Source organism: Borostomias antarcticus, assembly GCF_949987555.1.
Source record: "Borostomias antarcticus genome assembly, chromosome: 19".
Lineage (NCBI taxonomy): Eukaryota > Metazoa > Chordata > Actinopteri > Stomiiformes > Stomiidae > Borostomias > Borostomias antarcticus.
In genome coordinates, this window is record NC_140252.1 from 2,346,285 (window position 1) to 2,371,976 (window position 25,692).

At 49.4% G+C, this 25,692-nt stretch overlaps 2 protein-coding genes and 1 pseudogene across 3 annotated transcripts; 2 read left to right on the forward strand and 1 right to left on the reverse strand.

The window, feature by feature from the left end:
• The first annotated feature begins 9,863 nt into the window (after positions 1-9,863).
• LOC311321651 (histone H1-like) lies at positions 9,864-10,498 on the forward strand (annotated as a pseudogene). Its single transcript has one exon. The product of its transcript is annotated as a histone H1-like (transcript).
• A 1,257-nt stretch (positions 10,499-11,755) lies between these two features.
• LOC311321683 (histone H2A-like) lies at positions 11,756-12,142 on the reverse strand (the record flags this gene model as incomplete). Its single annotated transcript, XM_084453688.1, has 1 exon — positions 11,756-12,142. One exon carries the CDS (start codon positions 12,140-12,142, stop codon positions 11,756-11,758), a length of 387 nt encoding a protein of 128 aa, XP_084309814.1.
• Positions 12,143-12,414: 272 nt separating this feature from the next.
• Positions 12,415-12,825, forward strand: LOC311321566 (histone H3.2; the record flags this gene model as incomplete). Its single annotated transcript, XM_084453561.1, has 1 exon — positions 12,415-12,825. One exon carries the CDS (start codon positions 12,415-12,417, stop codon positions 12,823-12,825), a length of 411 nt encoding a protein of 136 aa, XP_084309687.1.
• Between the last annotated feature and the right edge of the window lie 12,867 nt (positions 12,826-25,692).

A 25,692-nucleotide genomic window follows, 5' to 3' on the forward strand; every position in this document is an offset into this window, starting at 1 on the left:
GCGTTTTCTGGATAATTTGTCGCATACCGACCCAACGGCTCTTTTAAGAGCCACCCACATCTACAACTAAAAGCCATGTTTTTATGTCGAATGCTCAGTCATGCGCAATAGATGCTCATAGTATATGTATGAATACATTTTATTTAAAAGCTCCAGATTAAGTATAGTAAGATATTCTAAGTGCTGTACACAATTGCAGCTCACGAGCGGTAGCGTTAATAAAATCAACCGAGTGCCGTTATCGAATTACGTCAACAATTAAAGTAAGACCATCAGCTAGCGGAGTTTCTAAGAGGAAAAGACGTTTTCGCCGTTAATCCGATTGGAATTGTGTTACAATGAATTGTTGTAGCTTGTAGTCCGCAGGGCAAGTAGCCTAGCCTAGGTCTCCCACTCAAATCGTCCCGGACGGCTTGGAAGTCCAGTTTCTATTGTGAAATATTTGTTTTCGCGTCGTCTGGCTGCGAGGCAATGCAAGAATGGCTGCTCCCCCCAAAACTGCTGGCATTGTTTTCCTGTAGAAGAGGGTTGAATCCCACTCAACTGTCACCCACCGTAATGGGCTACTAATAGTCTAGAATCAGTCTACATGGTCATATTTCGTGATCGGCTACCGACGGGGATAACTCACTATCAATCGTAAATATCGCCGTCGACCAAGCCTGCGATCCGTTTACTCTAACGTTACCGGGGGGCTTAGAACAATAAGAAAACGCGCGCAATGCCCCAGGCTTAGAGAACTGCATTGATCCCCAGAGAGATGGTCAACAAATTACACATTCGGGGATCAATTACAGCACGCATCCCGAGCACACAATGTATATGAACATTAAACAAAAATCTACCACCACGGAATTGCATTATTTTATAGAATATGTGGGTGGCTCTTAAAAGAGCCTTTGGGTAGATTGGAGCGTGAAAAGCCGCCTCTTTACTTGGAGCTGGTGTACTTGGTCACTGCCTTGGTGCCCTCGGACACGGCGTGCTTGGCCAGCTCACCGGGGAGCAGCAGGCGCACGGCGGTCTGGATCTCCCTGGAGGTGATGGTTGAACGCTTGTTGTAGTGCGCCAGGCGAGATGACTCTCCGGCAATGCGCTCGAAGATGTCGTTCACAAAGGAATTCATGATCCCCATGGCCTTGGAGGAAATGCCGGTGTCGGGGTGGACCTGCTTCAGGACTTTGTACACGTAGATAGCGTAGCTCTCCTTCCTCGACTTTCTGCGCTTCTTGCCGCCTTTGACAGCGGTCTTCGAGACCGCTTTCTTAGAGCCCTTCTTGGGCGCGGACTTAGCTGTATATTTAATTTTATTAGGTAAATTTCATGTTACAGGTTATTCACAACTTGGCAATGCCGACACAATATATACATTTACACATATTGCAGATAGACAAATAAAGGTTATTTACAAGAAAGTGAAAAGGCCTACTAGAAGATCAAGGCTGCTAGAAATAGACTAGGTCTTCTCAGGCTTCAGTTGGCCTGTCAGCATTTAAGTTCATCACAGTTTTAGGAGTGACCAGTTCAGTTCTGGAGATGTTTTCCTTAGGTCCATGGTTCTCCTTCTTCTTAGTTCAGTCCGTACACTCCTGAAGACCTCATCAGCATCAATAAAAATATTGTCCGTTGTCATTTTACAACGTGTTTTCCATATTTTAAAAACAGTTATACAAATACATATCCAAAATAATAAATGGGCTTCTACAGTGCTGTCAAAGTTATTATATAAGGTGCTTCTATGGCATGGTACCTTTAATCCTATGTCGCTCATTTTTTGCCATATTGTTTTGGATCTATCACAATCTATAAGAAGATGCCCAATGGTTTCTTTTTCTATGTTGCAGGTTGGCATCGGACATCTTGTGGTCTTTACATTACAGCTCCATTTGACCACGTTTCTCGCAGGCAGTCTGCCGTTAATAGTGAGCCACATAACGTCCCTCACTGCTCCGGAGATGTGTTCAGAGTTCAGGATCTCCGCCAGACGTTCACTTTGCTCCTGTGAGCAGTCTTTAAAAATATTAGGCCCACCATAGAGGTATTCGGTAATACTGTTATTAATCACCTTATTTGACTGTGTGATCCAGTTAATATTCAGGTCTTTATATTTGTGAATAAAATCACCATAAGCCAGTACATAATAAGGCTGGGACTCCCTGCGTTTACCCCTTAACCTTTGCCACTTATTCACCTCTCCCACCCAGGTGGCCTTTTGGGATATGCCTTTTGAGATGTTTTTGCAGAAGGCTACATTTAACTTGGCACCAACATCGACAGCACCGAGTCCTCCATTTTTCACACTTTTGTACATTAAAAACCTTTTTGTTACTTCTCTGTTGTTTCCCCAGATTAATTTCACACACATTTTGCTTATCCTTACCACGCTTGCATTGGGTGGTGGAAGGATTGTTGCAACAAAAAGCAGTTTGGATAAAACAAAAGTCTTTATTACACCTATCCGTGCACTATAACTAATTTCCCTGACCCCCCATTTATCTGTTACATCCAATATCTCTTTTTCCTTTCTGTCCCAATTTCGTTGGGCGCAGTCCTTATTACTGAAATATATGCCTAAGATTTTAACCTCCTCCTTCACCTCTAGGTCTATGTGCGGCCTCGCACTATCATCTCCTATCCAGGTACACTCAGTTTTTGTGTGGTTTAATTGTGCGCCAGCAGCTTTTTCATAGAGGTAGAAGTGCTCTCTTATTATGTCCAACTCTCTCAGATTTTTTACAAAAACAGTCACATCATCTGCGTAGGCAGTTACTTTGACCTTTGTGCCATTCATGTTTACTCCTTCAATTCTATTATCATTTCTTATTCGCTGTATAAGAGGACTGATTGCAATGACATAAAGAGCTGCGCTTAGCGGACAACCTTGCTTCACTCCCTTCTGGATGTTGATGTACTCGGTCACACTTCCATTCACTTTAACAGCCACCTGAGACCTGGCATATAACATCTTAACCATGTTTATAAAATCATGGGGAAAGCCATATTTTAATAAAACCTTCCACATGTAGTCTCTGTTTATAAAATCAAATGCCTTCTTCTGGTCGAAGCCTATTATGAAAAAGCCAGGTTCGTCAGGCTTCGATATCATTTCCCTGATCATGTTTAAGTTATCCCACATAACTCGGCCTTTAATAGCACATGTTTGTTCTTTTTCAATTATGTGGTCTAGTATTTTACTTAATCTTGTCATTATAATTTTTGCCAAGATCTTATAATCGATGTTAGTAAGTGTGATCTGTCTCCAGTTACTTATATCCTTTTCATCTCCTTTTTTGTAGATCATGGATACTATACCCTGATAAAAGCTGTCATGCATTCCTGTCGGACTATTCAAACCCTCATTAAAGGCGGAGGACAACAGATCAGCAATATCCTTGCTAAAAAATTGATAGAACTCAGTGGGGAGTCCGTCTGGGCCGGGTGACTTCCCTCGATTTAATAGGGAGATGGCCAGCTTGACTTCCTCTGGTGTGATGACCCTTATTAGTGAGGCACCATCGACAACCTGCGTCAGCTGTAATTCCGAGAGGAAAACCTCCGTACCTTCCACCCCACTAGACTTATCAGCTCCATACATTTTGCTAAAACTATCTACTATAACTTTCTTTATATCATGATCCGTATCAACAATTTTACCTTCACTATTTCTTAACGAATCTATGCATTTGTAGTCGCTCCTTTCCTTGTACATCTTGATTACTTTGTGTATATTTGCGGGTTCATCAAAAGCTATACCTGCATGCATTTTAATAGTATTTGAATATTCATTATTAAAAGTCATTAACTTTTCCTTAATCTCCTCAAAATCTTTTTCTTCTTGCTCTGTCAATGGAACGCTCTTAGGTCTACATTTAATGTCAACAAAGAGTTTCATTAATTCCTTATATTCTTCATTTCGTTGTTTATTTAAGAATTTACATTTATAAATTAGGTGTCTCTTTAGACTGTTCTTCAACTCCTCCCATAACTCAACGCTTGTTTTTGTAAATATTCGTAAGTCTTTGACTCTTTCGATTTCCCTTCTGACACTCTTTAATATAACAGGGTCTTTTAGACAATTCACGTTCAGCTTCCAGCTATTCTGTCTTGGACTGGGGACACTATCAAAGCTAACTGATGCTCTTACAGCTAAGTGGTCCGAGTTTACCCACACCTCTGTTCTATAGGACTGAACCTTTATCTTATCAGAGACATATATCCTATCTATTCGTGTCTTGATTCTTTGATCAAAACGTGAGAAGCCCGCCTCATCTGGATAAATCTCCCTGAAAGCATCTCTCATTTTGAACATATCGCATGTCTCTTTCAGAATCTTGCTTGTACGTGGTAGATTAAAAGGCGTTGTTGGTATGCGATCTTTAATGTCTGTAACTGTATTAAAATCCCCCGCTAAGACTATATTGTATCCACCACATAAGACCTCTTTTAGTTTGTGAAAAAGTCTGATCTTATCACTGCGGCTCTGGGATGTGTACACATTAATTAGGCGCAGTTTCTGCTTTCGTACAACACAATCCAATATTAACAGACGACCTGGTATTAATTCACGTTTTCGTAGTATTGCTATATTCTTAGTGTTGAAAAATATACCGACTCCATCAGCTTTGTCACTCCCAATAGACATTTCTACACAGCCATGAGTCCATAAATCTTTGACTTTTTGAATATCTTCCACAGAATTCGAATGTAGTTCTTGAGTGAAAATAATTTCAGCACTACTGTTCTTTAAAACATTCAGCTTTTCTTCTCTATTCTTAACGGAGTTTATTCCTCTTACATTTAATGTTGCTATATTAATAGCCATCATTAAGAAGAGAGGCCCTGTGACTTGCCACGAGTTCATGATAAATGAAATGGCTTCTTCCTGGGATCTCTATTCTTTCTGGGTTTTTTACCCTTCGTTTTGGTCCCTGGAGACGTTCTCTCCCTCTTACCCAATACTGGGAAATTATCTGACGTAACATTCAGGAAAGGTGTGGACTCACCCCCCTCTCTTTCACTGCTGCTGTTCACTCCACAGGAATCATCGAGGCTGTTGTCATCGGGGTTCACTTGATAGCTAGGAAGGCTGCCTTGTGTAGCTCCTTCCTTACTACATAGCCCACCGGCTTCCTCTGCTGGGCCGCACAGTTGAGCCACGGCGTCATCCAACTCGGCGCGTAGGCTGGCTGTGTCAGACACCATGCATGGCACCGGGTGGCTGGGAAAGCTGTCCTGGATGGTTCCCTGTACTGGTTGGCTGGTTTCCTGTGATAGCCACATCACGTCGTCGCTGTTGACCACTATGAAATCGGGGTCAGACTCTGCTGCTGATGGCGTCGCTGATGAGGATGGTGTCATTTCGTCTGCTCCTTCTGCCGCCGCTGTCTCCGCCGCCGCCTCTGCTGGATCTGCCGTCGCCGCTGTCGTCGGCACCGCCGCCGCTGTCGTCGCCACTGCCGCATCTGGATCAGATGCCGCCGTGGCCTCCGCCGCCTCTGGAGCCGCTGCCATCTCCGCCGTCTCCACCGCCTCTGGAACCGCTATCGTCGCCGCTGATGTTCCTGGATCCGTCGCCTCTGGAACCGCTGTCGCCGCCGCCACTGATGTTCCTGGATCCGTCGCCTCCGCTGGTGCTGCTGTTGTCTCCGCTGGGGGCTGGTGGTTCTTCTGCGGTGTTGTGGCTGGGCCCTTCTCCGCTGCCGCCCTCGCCGCACGCTGATGGCTCGGTATGCGCTTGCGGGCTCCTGGTTCTGCCGTCGTGCTCTCTGTGCGTTGTCTGCCCTCAGGTGTTGGTGAAAACGCCGGGGCCGACTGTCGCCCTCTCTCTGCTGCTGCTGCTGCTGCTGCTGTTCGCTGCTGGTTCTCTGCTGCTGCGGCGCCTCCTGCTGCTCTCGCCCGATTACTATATGAAGACGGGCAGGTGAAGTAGCTATGGCCTTCGCCTTGACACAGGGTGCAGGTCTCGGTGTTGGTGCACTGCTTCCCTTTGTGTCCGACTATTCCACAGCGCCAACACCTGACCAAAATGCAGTCCTTTACTTGGTGGGAATTAGATTGGCATATGTAAAACCGCTGAATCTGTCCCGGGTAGGTAATCTTGCCGTTATATGGGCCGAGGGAAATGGAATTTGGCAGGGACGCGAGCCGCCCCTCGCCGTCACGGTTAAGTTTGACTCGGTATCGCCGCACACCAAACCACAGCCCAAGGTTGTCCAAAAGTTTCTCCACCGGCCGCAGGATGGTACAGTACCGGCGGAGGTAGTGCTCCACGTCATGGTCAGCGACCCTCGCGGTCCAGAACTTGACAATAATGGATAATATGTCAGCTGGGACGGAGGAGTGCGACTCAAAATCCTTCCATTCGCCGTCTGCTCTATCTGCGAATAGGCCGAGGAATTTCCGCAAAGAGCGGTCAGTGTGGAAGCTGAGCTCAAAGTCTCTCCTGGAGGGTAGCTCTATGAAGGAATAAACTTCGCTCACCTCGATCCAGGTAGTACTAAATAGACGTTGGCCAACAGTGTCTCGGGTGGGAGGCTCTCCCTTCCCGGTATAGCGTAACCTGACCCAGTGCCGTCCGGCTTGGTCGGGCAACATTTTTTTTTTTTTTTTTTTTTTTTTAAACAAAACACCGTCTTTTGTTTGGCGTTTCTCTAAACGTGAGAAATGGGGGGGGGGGGACCGCAGACACCGCAAGGTGCTGCGGTCAATCTTATTTTTTCGTTCCTGAAGCTCAAATAAATAAAGTTATTATGACTTAGCTGCCGGTTCGGGCATTTTTCTAGATGTCGTTGCTTCTCAGGAACCAATGTAAAGCTGCGGGTAGTCACCCGGTATATGTAGGGGGAGTATGCAAATGTTTAGGCAAGGCTCCCGTCATTATCTGCGTTGAACTCTGACGTCCTCGTTTCCCCAACGAACCAAATTGACCGCGCATGCTCAGGAACTCGCTCACCCCCCAGCCCACTTTCCCTGCTGTGGGGCGTGTGGTCTGACATCACTTTATTGGATGTAGCAGTGCCGCCATTGTGGAGTGTTAATTAAAAAGTTAATTATTTGAGACACACATACGGACATTTTCTCCATAGTCATCCATTGTTGAAGCATTTTGTTTACACCTCCCACCCACATTTGTTTGCACCTCCCACCCATTGGCATACAATGGGCGAGTGGCGTGTGAAGTCTTTGTAAGCAAAATGATGGCATTTGCAGAAAATAAAGTCAGTGTTTAATAATGACTCCGTTGAATTTAAAATTCATTGTTGAGTTGAGATATATCATTGGAGATGAGTTTTGTGAATTTTGAGGCCCTTAGCCTAGTTGATTCTCAGATCAGTGTTGAACCTAGCATGACACATCACAGGACAGCTTTCTCAAAATCTGGTATAACGACAAACCCTGATATGTCCACAAGGACACCAAAGCAGGTTGCTAGGTAGCCTAGATATGGTCACACTAACAAAAGGACACGGTCTGCAGTTGGATTGTTATTCCTTACTCAACTTACTTTTAATCCTTTTGGTTGGATGAGGAACATAATGCTGTGACTCTCTGCTTCCATCTGGTCCTGTCCTGTGCAGCATGTTGTGCCTTGTCCAAAGTTAGGTAGCCATTTTTAGTTCCGAGCTCACAGTTCTTCGCCAGGTTGTTTTTGGCCTCCCTGGTTTCCTCTGAAATTCCACCCCCCTAAAAGTCCTGTCAGCATTGAGCCCAGGGCACCATGTTGGCATTGGGCATTTTGGGGTATTTCCATAAGAGCTCCACTGCACACTGTCGCTCTCACCGCTTTCACTCCTCACTGATATCAGCAGCCAATTGTTCTGACAGGCGTGTTCCCCATATTCTTTTAATGACTTGTTCACAGTCATAAATCTCAAAATTGGCTGCATAGCCTAGAAAATAAAACTATTCCACAGTAGACATCATTCACTATTGCATCGTAGATAGCTGTGCTTGACTGAGTGTAACGATTTATTTGCAGCTGCCTATAGGCTACAGTGGTGAATTTAGAAGGTTTAAGTAGTCTTCACATGCCTTAGAAATAAACTATAGCCTATGCACTCTGTGTATCTCAATTTATGGATGATTCAACACTGGTAGAGTAGGCCCTGTGTGTGCAAATCAGAAGCTGGGCCTTGGCTGTCACAGAGTAGCGGCAGGGCAGACTAAGGTCACCAGACTAGGGTGCTAAGGTAGCCTAGTGCGTAAGGACTAGGAATTGAGGGACCATATGACAGGCATATACATTAGGACTTGAACAAAGGATATTAAAACTAAAGTTTGTAATGAACAGTCTTTGAAGAGTGGACAGGGAGGGATGACCGTGGCCCACAGAAAGTGGCCCCAATAAGGTGTAAATCGGCACCAGACAGCTGAATCAACAGTATTGGACAGAAGGCACTGCCCTAACTTATAATAAGATGGACCATCACTCTGAAAAGCCACCTGTGACAACTGATAGAAGCAGCCTGTGACAACTGATAGAAACAGATATATTATCCAACTGTTAGGCCTATGTGCGAAGGGCATCTCTCCTGCAGGACACTCACTGAGACTGTATTCTCTGTATGAGACTGTATGCTCTTGTTGAAGCAAACACCTTCTGTTGATCGCCTCTGGATTCTCGAGTTTCTACTCATGTTGTTAGCAATAGTCTAACATGGTAGGCTATAGGAGATTGATTCTTAGCAGTTCGCGCTTAGTCACTTATCTTGTTATTCCCTGTAGGCGTAAATACTGTGCTCAAGAACACAATCTTGCTTGAGATAAACATCTCTAGAAATTAAGCCAAATTTATTTAATTCTGCCTCGACCACGCCTATTCACATCAGGTAGGCTCGTTCAGAATCCCAAATCACACAGCCCAGAAAGAGCTAATTGCTCATATCATATACCTTCCATGTAGGCTATAGGCCTATCTTCACTACATGGGCTGCGATAGGATCGGCTAGGCGACTGGGCTCCTGCGTTCTCTATAATTCTCATGGCACAATAGCCTAGCCACTCAAGATACGATTCAGACATTTTTATAGCAAGGTCATCAAATTCAGTAAAAAGAAAACGACGCGTGTGTGTTGTGATGGTTGCTTGTCACTTTTTGCAATCCTATGTAACGCAGCCGGTGCGCCTCAGGTCACTTCACTGCATAGGCTACCAACCAAACGAGGACATTGCCCCAGACGAGGGGTGTAATAGGCGACAGACAGTCCAAAAAGACCAGGCGGAGTCATTCTGCAGGGAATCCAAATGTGAATCACCCAGGGAGGGCGAAAGGTAGCCTACACCCACAGGCAGACACCAGCTTGATAGGGACCAGGTCTCAGCCCCAGTTTCAACGCTGTGCTTTACGCACCCCAAAAGAGACCCCGTTTAAAAACATAGGCACCGCTTATGTGTACCCTAAATCATTTTAGCCCCTTGCCAGACAACTTGTCTCACTGGGCAACGATTTCTGTCCATAATTGCATGCACTTTTAGACATTTTAGGAGTCAAATGCCACTGGAAACCTAGTGCGCACGGCTCCATCCGAGAGATCAACGGCGGTGTTTTTACCCGGTCGCGAATAAACAGACGAGGCCGCCGCCACCCAAACCACTTTATTTCGAACGACAAATAGGCTGCTCGCTGTCACATTCGCTTTCGGACTTGTGCTCCACTCCAACTTTGATTTCTAGCCCTTTATACACCATGAGAAAACACAGGAGGAACATCATTTTGGTAACCGAGAGCTCCTCGGTGGTGGAGCTGAGTCCACACGGTTCTCATGGCGCGTTTAAGGCCAACCCCTCGCAGCGTCGAGGACTCACAGTCAGCAGGACCGACATACAGTACGTGTGTGATACCGCAGAGCAAACTCGAGATAGACATGGCAGAAGTCGCCCCAGCTCCCGCAGCCGCCGCTCCGGCCAAGGCACCCAAGAAGAAGGCAGCAGCCAAGCCCAAGAAAGTGGGACCCAGCGTCGGCGACCTGATCGTCACGGCTGTTTCTGCCTCCAAGGAGAGGAGCGGTGTCTCCCTGGCAGCGGTCAAGAAGGCTCTGGCTGCCGGCGGCTACGACGTGGAGAAGAACAACTCCCGCGTCAAGATCGCCGTCAAGAGCCTCGTCACCAAGGGCACTTTGGTACAGACCAAAGGAACCTTGAAAGAGCCTGCGGTTCTTTCAAGATCAACAAAGCAGCCGAGGCGAAGGTAAAGAAGCCAGCTAAGAAGCCCGCCGCCCCGAAGGTCAAGAAGGTAGCCGCCAAGAAGCCCGCTGCAGCCAAGAAGCCCAAAAAGGTTGTGGCTAAGAAGCCTGCAGCCGCCAAGAAATCTCCCAAGAAAGCCAAGAAGCCCGCAGCTAAGAAGGTGGCAAAGAGCCCCAAAAAGGCCAAGAAGCCCGCGACACCCAAAAAAGCCCCAGCCAAGAGCCCCAAGAAGGCCGTCAAGCCTAAGGCCGTCAAGCCCAAAGCTGCCAAGCCCAAGGCTGCCAAGGCGAAGAAGGCAGCCCCCAAGAAGAAGTAAACGTCTTTTTTCTGTCCTCTTTACCGTTACAAAGGCTCTTTTAAGAGCCACCCACCCATCCATAAAAGCGCATCTCCATGTATGGCCACCGGATTCACGCGGACGCACACCCAACAGTAATAATTCCGATATAAAGCACTTAATCTAATAGTACTGAAAACGTGCTGCACACGCTGGTGTTTCATTATAATACACTTCCACAGCACTGGTAATGGGAGGCTATGAATTTCAACTGTAGGGTAAAACTCATTATCTGATGCATGTCCATGGTCAACTGGCGTGCACGGGGATCAGATGGACACGTAGTTTATTCAACATTGTCTTTTTGGCGCCTGAAATGAGAGGAGTAGTGAGAGAGCGGCGGAGCAGCGCAGGCGCGTTCGTAAGGATCAGGACTGCGCAATCGATGATCAGAGCTGATCGCCGCCATGCTGTGACCCTTGCATTGTGGCCAAATTCCGTCCCGACTCGCTCCAACGTGATACGTACTTTGTAGGGTTATACATTATTAAAATTACAAATTCAAATAATTAGTAAAAAGTATTTTGAGAAACGCCCATAGACATGCATGCATTCTCTCCAAGTCTAAAGCGACGTACAATGTTTTGAGTTGGGGTTAAGTGGCACAGCGGTAGGTACGAAATTGTCTTATTTGTTGGTCTTTACAGGTCAAACAGAATCATTGTAGTTTGATGGTGTGCATGAAACCAGGGAAAGGAGGGAGTAGTTAATAGTAGCCCTGTTGCTCTTTTCTGTCCATTATTGTATAAGTCTACGAGGAGATCAAGCCATTTATAAAGGGACGTCTAATTATTAGGGAGGACAAACTAGGTCATTCATGCAGCACACTTCATCCACAGGCAACACGAAGCGTTTCAATTAAACACGTTTTAAATTAAAATAACCAAGAGAAATACAACTATGCCCAATAACGGTATAACATGCTGTAAAACCTGCAGCCGGCAACGTCCGTGGAATAACTTTAACTGACAACCCAAACACATGTCTGCAACAACTTCAAATCAGACTGAATTAGCTCGATTTCAAGCGAGACTACTAATTGCAGGAGTCTCATGTGGGCGAATGTGCCTCAACTCGGGAGGTGGCCCGCGTAGTCGCAAGTAACAGAGAACACGAGGATGATGGAAACGCATTCCAGAGGACAATGGAAATACACTTTGCGCTTTTAAGGATTGAAGTGGGTGGCTCTTAAAAGAGCCTTTGGGATTATTGGGAGAATTCACGTCAGTGGCGTCTTTACTTGGCTTTGACAGCCTTCTCGGTCTTCTTGGGGAGAAGCACTGCCTGGATGTTGGGCAGCACGCCGCCCTGGGCGATCGTCACGCCTCCGAGAAGTTTGTTGAGCTCCTCGTCGTTGCGGACAGCCAGCTGGAGGTGACGGGGGATGATACGAGTCTTCTTGTTGTCGCGAGCAGCGTTGCCGGCCAACTCCAGGATTTCAGCAGTCAGGTACTCGAGCACAGCGGCCAGGTAGACCGGTGCACCGGCTCCCACACGCTGGGCATAGTTTCCCTTACGAAGCAGTCTGTGAACACGACCCACCGGGAACTGGAGACCGGCACGGGATGACCGGGTCTTTGCCTTGGCCCTTGCTTTGCCTCCTGTTTTCCCTCTTCCGCTCATTTTCAATATAGAAATATTTTAGAAACTCAGTAATGTGACTAAACGGCGGTCGGATTTTTATACCTTCCGTAAAGTGGCGCCCTTTTGCGTTTGTCGCTTTATCCAATCCCAGTCTCCGTGTTAATAGCCAATGGGGAGAAGGAGGCGATAGCCAGCCAATGAAGTAGCCCAGAGAGGCTGTCCAATCAGCGCACGGCAGCGGGCGTTATAAAAAAGGCACATTACCCTTTTGAAAGCTTTACCTTCGACTCTCGGAGAAGAAAGCTGAGATCATGGCCAGAACCAAGCAGACCGCCCGCAAATCCACCGGTGGCAAAGCCCCGAGGAAGCAGCTCGCCACCAAGGCGGCTCGTAAGAGCGCACCCGCCACCGGCGGTGTGAAGAAGCCTCATCGTTACAGGCCCGGCACAGTAGCCCTGAGAGAGATCCGTCGTTACCAGAAGTCAACCGAGCTGTTGATTCGTAAGTTACCCTTCCAGCGCCTGGTGAGGGAAATCGCTCAAGACTTCAAGACCGACTTGCGCTTCCAGAGCTCTGCTGTGATGGCCCTGCAGGAGGCCAGCGAGGCATACCTGGTCGGCCTCTTCGAGGACACCAACCTGTGCGCCATTCACGCGAAGAGGGTAACCATCATGCCCAAGGACATCCAGTTGGCCCGCCGCATTCGCGGAGAACGCGCCTGAATTGGTCTGAGTTGTTTTATCATTTCAACATCCCCCAAAGGCTCTTTTAAGAGCCACCTCATTATCTCTAATAATAAAGCCAATGTGTTCCTATTATAACCTTTACAGTATAGTGCGTCCTAATGGGGGTAGTTTGGACTGCTAGTTCTACTACACTGTCCATTCACCACCGTCTTGACATCCACGTATACAATGCAATTATTGTTCTTCATTGACCTTACGCCCAGCCATGGATTTCAGCCTGTACCGCCTTTTTTGACACCTAAGAAGAGAACTTGGAACGGAATAAGTCAAGACTTCAGTCCCTTCCAGCATTTGATTACAGCCTCAGAGAGAGTATGAACTTAGTTTCAAAATGTTTTATTCAAACACTAGTAACGTGCTTTGTTTAGCGTATGAGGTGGTTTAAACAAGTGAATAGCCGTTCAATCTATTTTAACGTGATGGGAAAACCACAGCAAAGTGAGATTAAGGTGTTTTTTTTGTCTTGTTTCTTTTTCCTCTTGTTTCTTTTTCCTCCTGCGTTGTGGTATGTTACAGGTGGACTAAAGTGTACCATACCTAAACAATACCACAAAACGATGGTTACGTATTGTAACCCTAGTTCTATGAGTGGAGCGGAGCCCCACAGGGCTAGCTCCTATTGGCTAGCGAAACCCAGCTAGCTACATTGACTGAAGAAAAAAACATACACGCACCTGTGTCCAACCAGGTCCGGTGCACCACTGTATAAGCGGGCTACGCCCGCACATCTGCTCCTAACCGAAATTTTCAGCGAGCAGACTGCGGGGCAGCAAGTCTGTTCCCTGTGGGGCTCCGCTCCACTCATAGAACTAGGGTTACAATACGTAACCATCGTTCTATGTCGTGGAGCTCCGCCCCACAGGGCTAGCTCCTATTGGCATAAGCGGAGCTACACGACCGCACCATACACTCTTGCTGGCCCCAGTAAGGGAAACCAGTCAGGACACAAGCCAGGGCTCCAAGGCGAGACCATACTAACAGTTGATCCGACCCAAGCACTGGCCCCACCCCGCCACACTCAGTCTATCACAGCCGAGGGCAAGGAGAGGTACGTGGGGCGAGAGCTGGACCAAAGCGGTTACTCCGTAACAAGCCCGTCCCAGCCTCACACATAAACAGGAACGGAACGTCACTAGACGGGCCCGCTCCTACCTTAGCTGAACCGGTGAGACCTGAGTGAGTCACGTCTGCTTTCCTAGCAGGAAAAGACCCCGCGGCTCAAACCGGTTCTCCAGTAGCGGCGAGACCTGCCATGGTCAATCCTGACTCTTTCACAGAAGACCCGGCGACTCGAGCCGAACACCTACATGAAAAATCCTGTCTAACGCTGGCTCGCACCGGCGGCTGTGTCTAGCACAGATGACGCCACAGAGACAGAGGACATGGATAAAAGGTAATAACGGACAAAAGGAGACGGGGACGACCAAGTCGCCGCCGCACAGATGTCCTCCACTGACACACCATTGAACAGGGCAACTGACGTGGCCACACCCCTTGTGGAGTGTGCCCGAACAGCACCAGGCAGAGGACGACCCGCAGTCACGTAAGACTGGGCGATGCCCTCACAGATCCAATGGGAGAGACGCTGTTTCGACAACGGAGAACCCACCTTCCCTGGGCCGTGGCAAACCAACAACTGGGGGGTGGTGCGGACCGCAGCCGTGCGCTGGACGTAACACATCAACGCACGCACAGGACACAACAAATGCAGGCGGGCCTCTTCCTCGCTCGCATGAGGTGGAGGATAGAAGGCTCCCAGCTCCAAATCCCGTGCCCTATAGGCGCCCCGGACCACCTTCGGAACGAAAGATGGATCCGTGCGCAACACAGCTTTGCTCCCATCACCCGTGATGAGAAAAACTGTCAACGCCCTCAGATCACTGACCCGCTTGCCCGACGTCAGAGCAAGGAGCAGCGCGGTCTTAATCGACAGCCACTTGAGAGATATCCGCTCCATTGGTTCGAACGGCGCTTTACATAGCGCATCCAGAACCAAGAGCAAATCCCAAGGCGGCGCCGCAGCCTTACGCACAGGGCGAAGACGGCGCGTGCCGGCCAGGAAGCGTTTAACCAGGGGATGCCCGAAAACCGTAGTTTTGGCGAACCCCTCATGGCATGCGGAAATAGCACACGCATACACCTTGATAGTGGATGCTGCCAAACCGCCACCATGACCCATCAGGTGCTGAAGGAATTCCAAAATCGCCTCGACCGAGCATGACTCGGGAGCGAAGTCCCTTTCCTCACACCAACGCGCAAAAGCAGCCCATTTGCCAGAGTAAACCAAGGCAGTGGAAGCCGCGCGCGCGCTCTGAATTGTACAGATCACGGCCGGAGAGAGTCCCCTATCAGACAATCTCCGCCGTTCAAGAGCCAGGCCACCAGCGGCCGTCCCAAGACTGGAGGTGCGCAAATTGAGCCCTCCGCCTGGGACAGAGCGTTCGGCCAATGAGGGACGTGCCACGGTTCTACAGTAGTCATGGCCATCACTTCTGCATACCATCTCGCCCAGTGGCGGTCCGGCGCTATCAGTATCACTGATGCACCCTCCGACCGCACCCTGGCCAACAATGGTAAAATCAGCCCCATCGGCGGGAAAGCATACAGCAGCGCCCCCGGCCAGGGGGCATGCGCGAACGCATCCACGCCCAGCGGAGGCTGGTCCTGCTGTCTCAGAGAGAACCAGAGGGGACACTTCGCGTTCTCTCTCGAAGCAAAGAGATCCACCCCTGCTCTGCCGAACCGGGTCCAGAGCTGAGCCACTACCTGAGGATGTAGGCTCCACTCGTCCGGGTGAGGCCCGCCCCGAGACATCAGGTCCGCCCCGACGTTCAGACGGCCGGCAATGTGCCGCGCTGTCAGTGACCGGAGATTGACATGAGCCCATCGCCACAGCGTTACCGCCAGACGGTGAAGCGCTGGCGAGCGGACTCCCCCTTGTCGGTTGACGTAAGCTACTGTGGTCTGGTTGTCTGACCGCACCAGCACATCGCGCCCCTGTACCAGGTGTACAAAGTGGCGCAATGTCAGTAGCACCGTCTCCAACTCCAGGAGGTTGATGCGGCGCCGTTCTCCGACGGCCCACAAACCACCTACGGCCTGGGACAGACATGTACCACCCCAGCCGCTTAGAGACGCGTCTGTGAAGACAGCGACGTGAGCCGACACCCTGCCTATTGGAACACCGTGCGCTATTACGCGCCGGTCCCTCCAATAGTCGAGGTCTGCTGACAACGACCCCGGCATCCGCACAAGGCGCCGTCTGTGCCTCACAGGGTCCAGACGAAGCCGCGCGAACCATCTCTGCACGCACCTCATGTGAAGAAGGCCCAGTGACACTACCACATGGGCGGCTGCCATGAGACCCAGAAGGCGCATGACCGACAGAACCGCGATCTTTCGAGAAGGACGGCAAACACTGAGACTCTTCTCCAGTGTTTCCCTCCTTGAATCGGATAGCCGTGCTCTCATGGCGCTCGTGTCCAGATTGATACCTAGGTAAACAATCTGACGGGCCGGCCACAGAGCACTCTTCTCCCAGTTGATTGCAAACCCCAGGTCGGTGAGATGCCGCACCACCGTGGCGGTATGCATCAGAGCCAACAAAGGCGACGGAGCCAGTACCAGCAGGTCGTCCAGGTACGCCAGGATCCTGATGCCCTGCCGGCGCAGTGGCCTCAACGCCGCCTCCACACAATTGGAGAAGGTTCTGGGGGCGAGCGCATATCCAAACGGGAGTCTGGTATATTCGTACGCCACACCCAGGTAGGCGAAACGCAAAAACTTCCGATGCCGATGAGCTATCGGTATGTGGAAGTAAGCGTCCTTGAGGTCTATGCTGGTGCAAAAATCGCCGGGAAGGAATGCCTCCAGCATTTGTCGCACCGTAAGCATATGGAACTTCAGATTCGCCACCGTTTTGTTGAAAAGGCGGAGGTCCAAAATTGGCCTCACGCCCCCCGTCTTCTTTGGCACGAGGAAGTAGCGGGAATAAAATCCCTCGTCCCTCTGGCCTGACGGGACCACAGTTACCGCTCCCTTCGCCATCAGTTCTGCAATCTCTGCTGACAGAGCGGCAGCCTGAGCGGGACGCGGTATCACTGTCTCCACTACGCCCATGAAGGGCGGTGGGGGGCAACAAAACTGAATGAGATACCCTTCCCGTAGAACACGCTGCAACCAGCTGTCCAGGAGACATCTCTCCTGCCAGACTGTGAAGCGGTTGGAAAGAGGTTGTGCCGGAGATCGCGGGAACAGATCGAGGAACCTGCCATAGTTCAATTTGGCCCTGACCGCCACCGGACAGCTGAGAAACTCTGCTGTCCTGGCCCAAGGCGGGCCACCCTCGAAAGGGAGATGAAAAATCCCCATTGGGAGTTCCATGTCCCTGAACAGCGCGAGAATGAATGGCATTCCTGTCAAGAAGCACTTCATTCACAAAAAGAGGAAGTGAGCCGACACCGTCCGCATTGCTAACAAGCCGCCGTCGCTCATCCCATTGAGAGAAAACGGCGGAGTGTTGCAATGCGGGAAGCCCCGCCTTCTCATTTGCATGATCTGGCAAGGTGCCGTCTTTCGCAGACCGACTAGACGGGACATGAGAGGCGGGCAGTGTTAAATAGCCAGCCGAGGCAGTAAACACGGAAGTATTCTCACTGACCGGTGAGCGTGAAAACTCTCTACCTGTCGAACACACAGGGAGAGGCTCGAACGCTCGGCCCGAATGAACGAACGCCGTCTGGGGGTCTAGCGCATCTTTTTCGCCGCTAAACCCCGCCAGCGGTCGGTCCCGAGAAAACTTCGAACAGGGCAGTACAGCCATAGCACTTGGCCTGGGCGCACACATCCCCTCTGTTAAAAACCCAACCGGTCTGTTTAGAACAGGGGCGGCGAGACCTGCCGTGGTCAAATCTGACTTTCTCACAGAGGACCCGGCGGCTCTAGCCGAATATATTACATTCGCTGAACCGGCGAGAGCTGCGCGCGTCACGTCTGCTCTCTTTGCAGGAAAAAACTCCGCGGCTCGAGTCGGTTTACCAGCTGCGGCGAGACCTGCCATGGTCAATTCCGACTTTTTCACGGAAGACCCGGTGGCTCTAGCCGAATACATCACATCAGCTGAGCCGGCGAGCCCCGCGTGAGTCACGTCTGCTTTAGCAGGAAAAGACTCCGCGGCTCGAGCCGGTCTCCCAGCTGCGGCGAGACCTGCCGTGGTCAATTCTGACTCTTTCACAGAAGACCCAGCGGCTCTAGCCGAGAACATTACAGTAGTTGAAAAGGGAGGAGATGCGGACTGCACATTACAACCAGCTTGATAACGTTGCATCGTGTTTGTTTTATTGAACAGGGAAACTTGCTCACCGCCGCTCTCAACAGAGCGTGGTGTGGGCACAACACAGTCACGCATCTTCACGCACCGTCAATAGGTGCGCCTCTTCCTACCCCAAGCCGGAGGCGGAGCGGTGGGCGCGCTTGAAGACGCCGGACCGGTCCCGGCACCCTGGGCGGGGTAGGCAGGGGGAGGTCGCGGGGGAGGAGCCGCGTGCGCAGTCCAGGAGCCCGGGCGAGCCGGTCCATGGGCCGTAGCGGGGCGGGACCCCGTGGCAGGTTGTTTAGTCTTGTGTGTCCGCCGGCGCTTGCTCCCAGTCGCGGCAGCATCAGCCGGAGCACGCGGACGTGCCGGCACACTGCGCTCCCCCGGAGCCGCGAGGTGGCGAGCGAGGAGGAGCCGGTCCTGCTCCTGGCTGCGACACTGCTCCAGGATTTTAGACACAGCTGCCCCAAACAACCCCTCCCTACTGACCGGCGAGTTGAGGAGGACACTCTTGCTTTCCTCGCGCAGACGAGTCAGGGAGAGCCATAGGTGGCGCTGCTGCACCACCGACGTGGCCATCACTCCACCCAGACAGGAGGCGGAGATTCTCACAAGCTGAGCCACGGCTCCGGCGGCTTCGGCCATCTCCGCTCTCCTGTCTTCATCCATAGAGGGGGGGGTTTGCTCCGTAGCTAGCTGGCCGATGTAAATGGCCAGCATAGCAATGGAGGAGGAGGCAGCCACGGCCTGCGCGGCCAGAGAAAAACCTTTGTCGGCCAAGGACAGGGTTGTCTTGTCTTTGACGTCCGGCATGAGAGGCTTCCTGGCCGAGCCCCAGGCGGAGGAACCAGGCACCAGGACCGCTGCAATGTCGGGTTCCAGAGGAGGAGAGCCGACAGCTGCTACGTCAGTCCAGCCGGTTACCCTCGTAGCTCTGCTGAACTGGCGAAGCGGACCTCTGATGGCCAACGGCCGCTCCCATTCAGCCTCGACGAACGCCTCCAGGTCAGGCATAGCCGGCAGGAGACGAGGAGCAGGCTGAGAGGGACGCCCGTAGCAGACGGAGCTCCACAGTGGGAGCCCCGTAGTCGCAGCAACCTCCGGGACGGAGATACCGAGGTGATGCGCGGCTCTCTCCAGCAGCCGGGGCAGGTCGCGATCGAAGGAACCCCGCCCCGGGAAGGAGGCGCCACTAGCCGTAGTGGCTTCCGACGCAGAGAGAACCTCGTCTTCCCCGGAGAGCTCATCCTCATCATCCGTAGGCGCGAGGGAGGTAATCGGGGCCGCCGGTTGTTGCGGGGGCGCGCCGATGTCCTCGCCGACCAGCTGGACCAGACCTTCAGTCTCCAGCGGCGGCGGAGCGAAGAAATGCGCCCGGAGCATCCTCTCCATGGGGTCCAGGAGGGCGCAGATCTCGCAGGCGGGGGACGGAGCCAGACCCGCTCTGGCGTGCTGCGGCCCCAGACAGCGGAAGCAGAGGTGGTGTCCCACGTCGCTGTAGCGGGAGCCGCAGACACAGAAACGATCCGGCGGATCCATCGGCACCGGCAGGGGGTCATCTAGGGACGCCGCCAGGTCCGCTTGGGTCCGCTGAGTAGACATCTTCTGATCTTCTCCAGTAGCAATGCGAGCTGAAAATTTCGAAGGAGCAGATGTGCGGGCGTAGCCCGCTTATACAGTGGTGCACCGGACCTGGTTGGACACAGGTGCGTGTATGTTTTTTTCTTCAGTCAATGTAGCTAGCTGGGTTTCGCTAGCCAATAGGAGCTAGCCCTGTGGGGCGGAGCTCCACGACATAGAACGGGAAAAACAAAGTCACAACAAGCAACAAAAAAGCCCTTTAGCTCCCTCTAGTGGCTATAGTTATAAATTCCATTCTGGTACAGATATGGATTTCGATCAACTCTATATCTTTTGACTGTGGTGCCTGTCTTTACCTGTCTGTTGGCAACCCCTATGTCTTCTCCTCATTTGGATAGTTGAGAACAGATTGTAGCACAGCTAAGACGGACCTCCATCCTGTCAGTCACAGTGTGAGATAGTACTGTATCCCTCCACGGTTCCCTCAGGTCAAATGGGAGCTGAAGGAGGTGGATGTTGGTGGTCCCCAGTCCCCAGCCCAGTAGGTTCAGCTGCAGCACCACAACACCAGTGGCACAAACATTTTTAATCCATACATACAGTTCACCTGTGTATTTACATGGAACCCATATATTGTATTGCATATTATATCGACCTAAACCTATTTCATATCGCTTGAATGTGGCTGTTATAACAGTGCAATTTCCCCTCTGGAATTAATGAAGTACCTGCCTGCCCTGAAAATGGACTACTGTTAAATCAATTGTCTCTGCAGTACCCCGGGTTTAGGCAGGTGAGATTTGTCTATAGCTTCTAACAGTCTTTCCCAGAGCCCACCCTGCCTACGCTCCAGCAGCACCCCCTATGACCTGAGAGGGGGGATACAGCACAGGAGCCAAATCAGGTTCACCACTGCTCTTCTCTAAAGGAGATGTCTGTTGACGTGGTTGCTAGAATTAGGTTTTAGCAGCTAGTATACTTCAGCTACAAGGGTGTGTCGTTTACAAACCAGGGCAACCTATAAGAATAACAATGTGTGCATCACCTAAAATTTCACATCACCTAACATTTCACATCAATCAATCAATCAATCAATCAATCAATCAATCAATCAATCAATCAATCAATCAATCAATCAATCAATCAATCAAAGCTTTACTTGTATAGCGCATTTCATACCCAGAGGCAACACAATGCGCTTTACAGAGAACAAGGGAGGTAGGCATACGACCCACTCTCTACATATTCCAGAGGGAAGCAAAAAAACAGTAATCACCCGGGGGCCAGATAAGTGAGCTGTAAAAATTCTTCCCTGACCCCTCTCAACAAGGCGATCGAGCAAGCTCCAGGAGTATGTTTGTCTACCGGCTAAGAACATTTATAAAGCAATACATTACATTAAATTACATTTCAGAGTAAGAGAGGCTAAAAAGCATCATAGGAGAGAATACATTCTACGGACATGCTACGACATCCACAGCAGACACGGGGGTATCTATCGGACTCCGGGAGGTCTGCTGGTGACAGTGGGACATCCACTGGACCTGGTTAGAAGATAGGAGGGAGAGAGAGAGGCACTAGGGAGAGGGAAGGCAGAACAGGGTTAGTAGCACATAGAGCCATACAGACCACACAGATATTGAAACAGGCAACCTGGGGCTATCTCCTGGATTATATTTGTCTAATGGCTAAGAACATTTAAAGAACAATAAATTACATTAAATTACATTTTCAGAGCAAGAAAGGCTAAGAGCATCAGGTCCAGGCCTAAGCCGGATGTGGACTGATGTGTGTCTGTGTGTGTGTGTGTGTGTGTGTGTGTGTACTAAATACTACGACATCCACAGCTCCACAGCTGACCTGGACCTGGTTAGAGGATAGGAGGGAGAGAGAGAGGTGCTAGGGGAGGCAGAAAACGGTTAGTAGCACACTGAGCCATTGAAGCAACACAGCTGTCAGAACAGAACAAGCCTGTTTCAGGGTAACCAGCTTCTGTACACTACTTGATATACATACAGTGCATAGCAGGATAAATACCAATGTATACAGAGGATTCACAGGTAGGTTTGAGGCTGCCTTTCTGTGTCTCAAGGTCCTAGCTAGTGATTGTAGGCTAGGTCGAAAAGGTACGTCTTGAGGTCTCGCTTGAAGACCTCCGTTGACATAAACAAAGTACCATAGATAATGATGAGATACTTTTACTTTTTATAATGCTCAATAAATGATTTATTTTGAATAGAAGCTCCATTTCTAGAGGCAGATTCATGCAATATGTAGGGTATTACCAAATTACATCAATCACAATCACACAACAAATGGCAACATGGTTGGAGAGATTCTATAAAGATGGCCTATCATACCCTATATGGACAAAAGCTGTTATAGCTGCAAACGGGGGACCAACTCCTTATGAATGCCTATGAATTTAGAAAGGGATGTCATAAAAGCTCCTCTAAGTGTAATGTGTAGACATCCTAATACTTTTGTCCATATAGTGTACATAAAAAAAAAACTATCGGTGCTTCTTACCTACAGGACCAAACACACCTCATGTGAGAGATATTGTGGCGACATGATCAATCAAGCAATCAATCAATCAATCAATCAATCAATCAAAGCTTTATTTGTATAGCGTATTTCATACACAGAGGCAACACAATGCGCTTTACAGAGAACAAGAGAGGTGGGCATAGGCCCCACCCCTACATATTCCAGAGGGAAGAAAAAAAAAACAGTATCACCCAGGGAGAGAAAAGTGAGCTGTAAAAATTATTCCCTGACCCCTCTCAACAAGATGATCAAGCAAGCTCCTGGAGTATGTTTGTCCAACTGTTAAGAACATTTATAGAGCAATAAATTACATTAAATTACATTTTCAGAGCAAAAGGGGCTAAAAAGATCATAGGAGAGACATGGTAAACACTGGTGTATGTCTGTGTGAGCGTGAGTGTGCCTGGGTCCAGGTAGAGGCAGGGGTCGGGGGTAGGGTGGGGGTGGGAAAATGATACGGACCCGGGTTAGGGTGAGGGGAAGGGGGACTGGGCCCAAGTCCAGGCCAAAAGCCGTAAGTGGACTGGTGTATGTCTGTGTGTACGTGTGTGTGTGTACGTGTGTGTGTGTGTGTGTTACCTAAATGCTACTCACTTTACCGAGACCAATGGGAGGGTGGGCATAGTTCCCACCCCTACATATTCCAGAGGGAAGCAACAAAACAAAAAAAAGAGTTTCACCCGGGGGCCAGAAAAGTGAGCCGTAACAATTATTCCCTGACCTCTCTCAACGAGACGATCGAGCAAACTCCTGGAAAATGTTTGTCTATTAAACTTATACAGAGCAGTAAACATGGGCTAGATACTTCATAAGAGAGACATGACTAACAGGAGAGTGCACAAATAGTTACAGAGAAGTTGCCTACATGGTAGGCCATTATGTGTTAGCTATCACTGTAGTCTATAATATGATATTTGAGTGAATCATATAACAAAGCACAATAAGCACTTAGCATAACAGGCTCATAGAGAATGCCGCAAGGCAGAGGTGGGGAAACAGAAAGCGGAGAGCCAAGGGTAAAACATGGGTAGGGTTGGGTGGGTAGGGACAGCTGACGACACAGTGTGGGAAGGAGGAGCCAGTGGTCCGGTTCCAGTTCCTGCTTGGTTGTTGCCTACTCACCTTCCCGTATCCTGTATCACCTGCACCTCATCCCTCATTACCCTTAGCATTAAAGGAGTAGTAAAGGGAAAAATCATGTTTAGCCCTGTTTTAAGGTTACTTATCATCATATACAATGGTTCAGATCAAAAAGTTGACAAAACTAGCACGTTTGAGAAAGTGATGATTGCTCTACCACCGTTTTGGTCAGACAATGGATGTGGGTGGGCACCTTGAAAAATCATTCAAAAAATATGTTAAACTCTCAATTTCAAAGACAGCCAAATGGTCCGGCTGGAGAGGGATATTTCTCAGGGAACCCCGCCCCTCGAGCACTCGCTGGCATCCCACCTGGTCCCGGGGGCCTCATGGGCGTCCAGCAGGTCAGCGCAGCTACCTGGGGCCATGGCGACACAATGGGGCGAATTGACTAAAGCAAATTGCGCCCGCTAATTGCACCATTACATTGCGCGTCAGTTGCTCCAGCTATGTGCTCCGTTTTAAAAACCTATTCACTAAAGACATTGCGCTAATAATATCCCAGCGCAAACACGCCCATTCGGTGTTTGCGGCTGAGTGCAATTTGCTGCTGATATAGGAAATGACTATAAATACTGCGCATACAGCGCATACAACTCGTATGCATATCATTGGAGGATGGCAGACAGAAAAAGAAAGATACGATTTTCAGACAGCGAACTTGAAGGCCTCACGGACGAGGTTCAAAAACATGTCTCACAGCTTTCCGCAAAAAATATCACGACTGCAGCAAAAAAACATATTTGGGGTTTAATTTCCCAATCAGTCAGTGCCATTTGTGTGTGTAAACGCGGAAGACTGCAAACGGATGTGGAATGATTTAAAAAGACGAACAAAGGAAAAATTGTCATTTTATGTCATGCAAGTTGCAGCACGATGATCTGGCATACTTTTGGGGGAGTGTATAACATTGCCCCACCGGTACGATCTAGGCATCTAAACGGCTTTTCAGGATTCCAAATGTGCATTCAATCACACCGCGCGTCCTGATGTGAGCCCGGTTGTACGCCGCCTCTCCAACGTTGGAAGGATTACGCACGGGAGTTATCATCCATGGCTGAAGATGATACCTGCCGTCACCTATGATACAAAAACAAAATGTTTTCAAGACCATTCAAATAAAAAAAATATTGTGTAGGCTATGTTTTTATTTATTTATACCTATATCGGCCCCCAGCCGTTCAATGAACAGCTATAGGGAATGCGCAGTTTCGCGTATAGACTATTATACGCACAGTTTCGTGCTATGTAGGCTATTATAAATAAGTATTATTCATTGGGGGAGCTTGGACTCGCTGGGGACGGGTGGAGAGACGCATAGTCAACTGAGCCTCCCCAGACGCGACTTCATCCTCCAGTTGGCTGAAGAGCTGCGCGCTCTGGTGTCCAAACAGCTACCGCGGTGGTTCTAGTGTTAAATCAAAAAGTGACCTTCTTCTTAATATTATCTCACGAACAACATGCCTGGCATTGCGATGCCGAATTCGCCTCGCAACAATCACTGCTGCCATGATCAGCGGAAAGGCTGGCCATGACACCCCTTGCGCTTAAATACCACCACGTCTCTGAAAACGGAATTAATTTCACTTTAACTGCGTGAGCCAATTTGCGCCGATTTGTGAATTGGGCGGGTTTTGCAATAATGTTCATTTCCATAGAGAGGGGAACATTCTCCGCCCATATTACCTAATTTAAATATGAGCTAATAACACCGGCGCAGAGAAACGCAATGACGAACGCAACGCAGTTAACACCGTATTTCACCCTTTGCGAGGGCTTTGTGAATAGCAAACATAATTTCTGACTTATTTGCACAGGCTTTGCGTCAGGAAAAGCTGCGCAATCCTTTAGTGAATTCGCCCCTATGAGTTTAACATGTTTTTGAATGATTTTTCAAGGTGCCCACCCACATCCATTGTATGACCTAAACGGTGGTAGAGCAATATCAGACTTTCTCAAAAGGGCTAGTTTTGTCAATGTTTTGATCTGAACCATTGTATATGATCATAAGTAACCTTAAAACAGGGCTAAACATGCATTTTCCCTTTACTACCCCTTTAAAAAAAATAATCCGGCTAAAAGTGGGCTATGCTAAACCGGCTATATCTGGTATATGTTTAGCCTAGACTTCTATTAGACGTATGTTGCTTGCTGGGCAGCGTGAGTCACATCTGCTTTAGCAGGAAAAGACTGCGGCTCGAGCCGGTCTTTTAGCTGCAGCGAGACCTGCTTTTGAGTAGAGTGTTTCCGCCGACTGA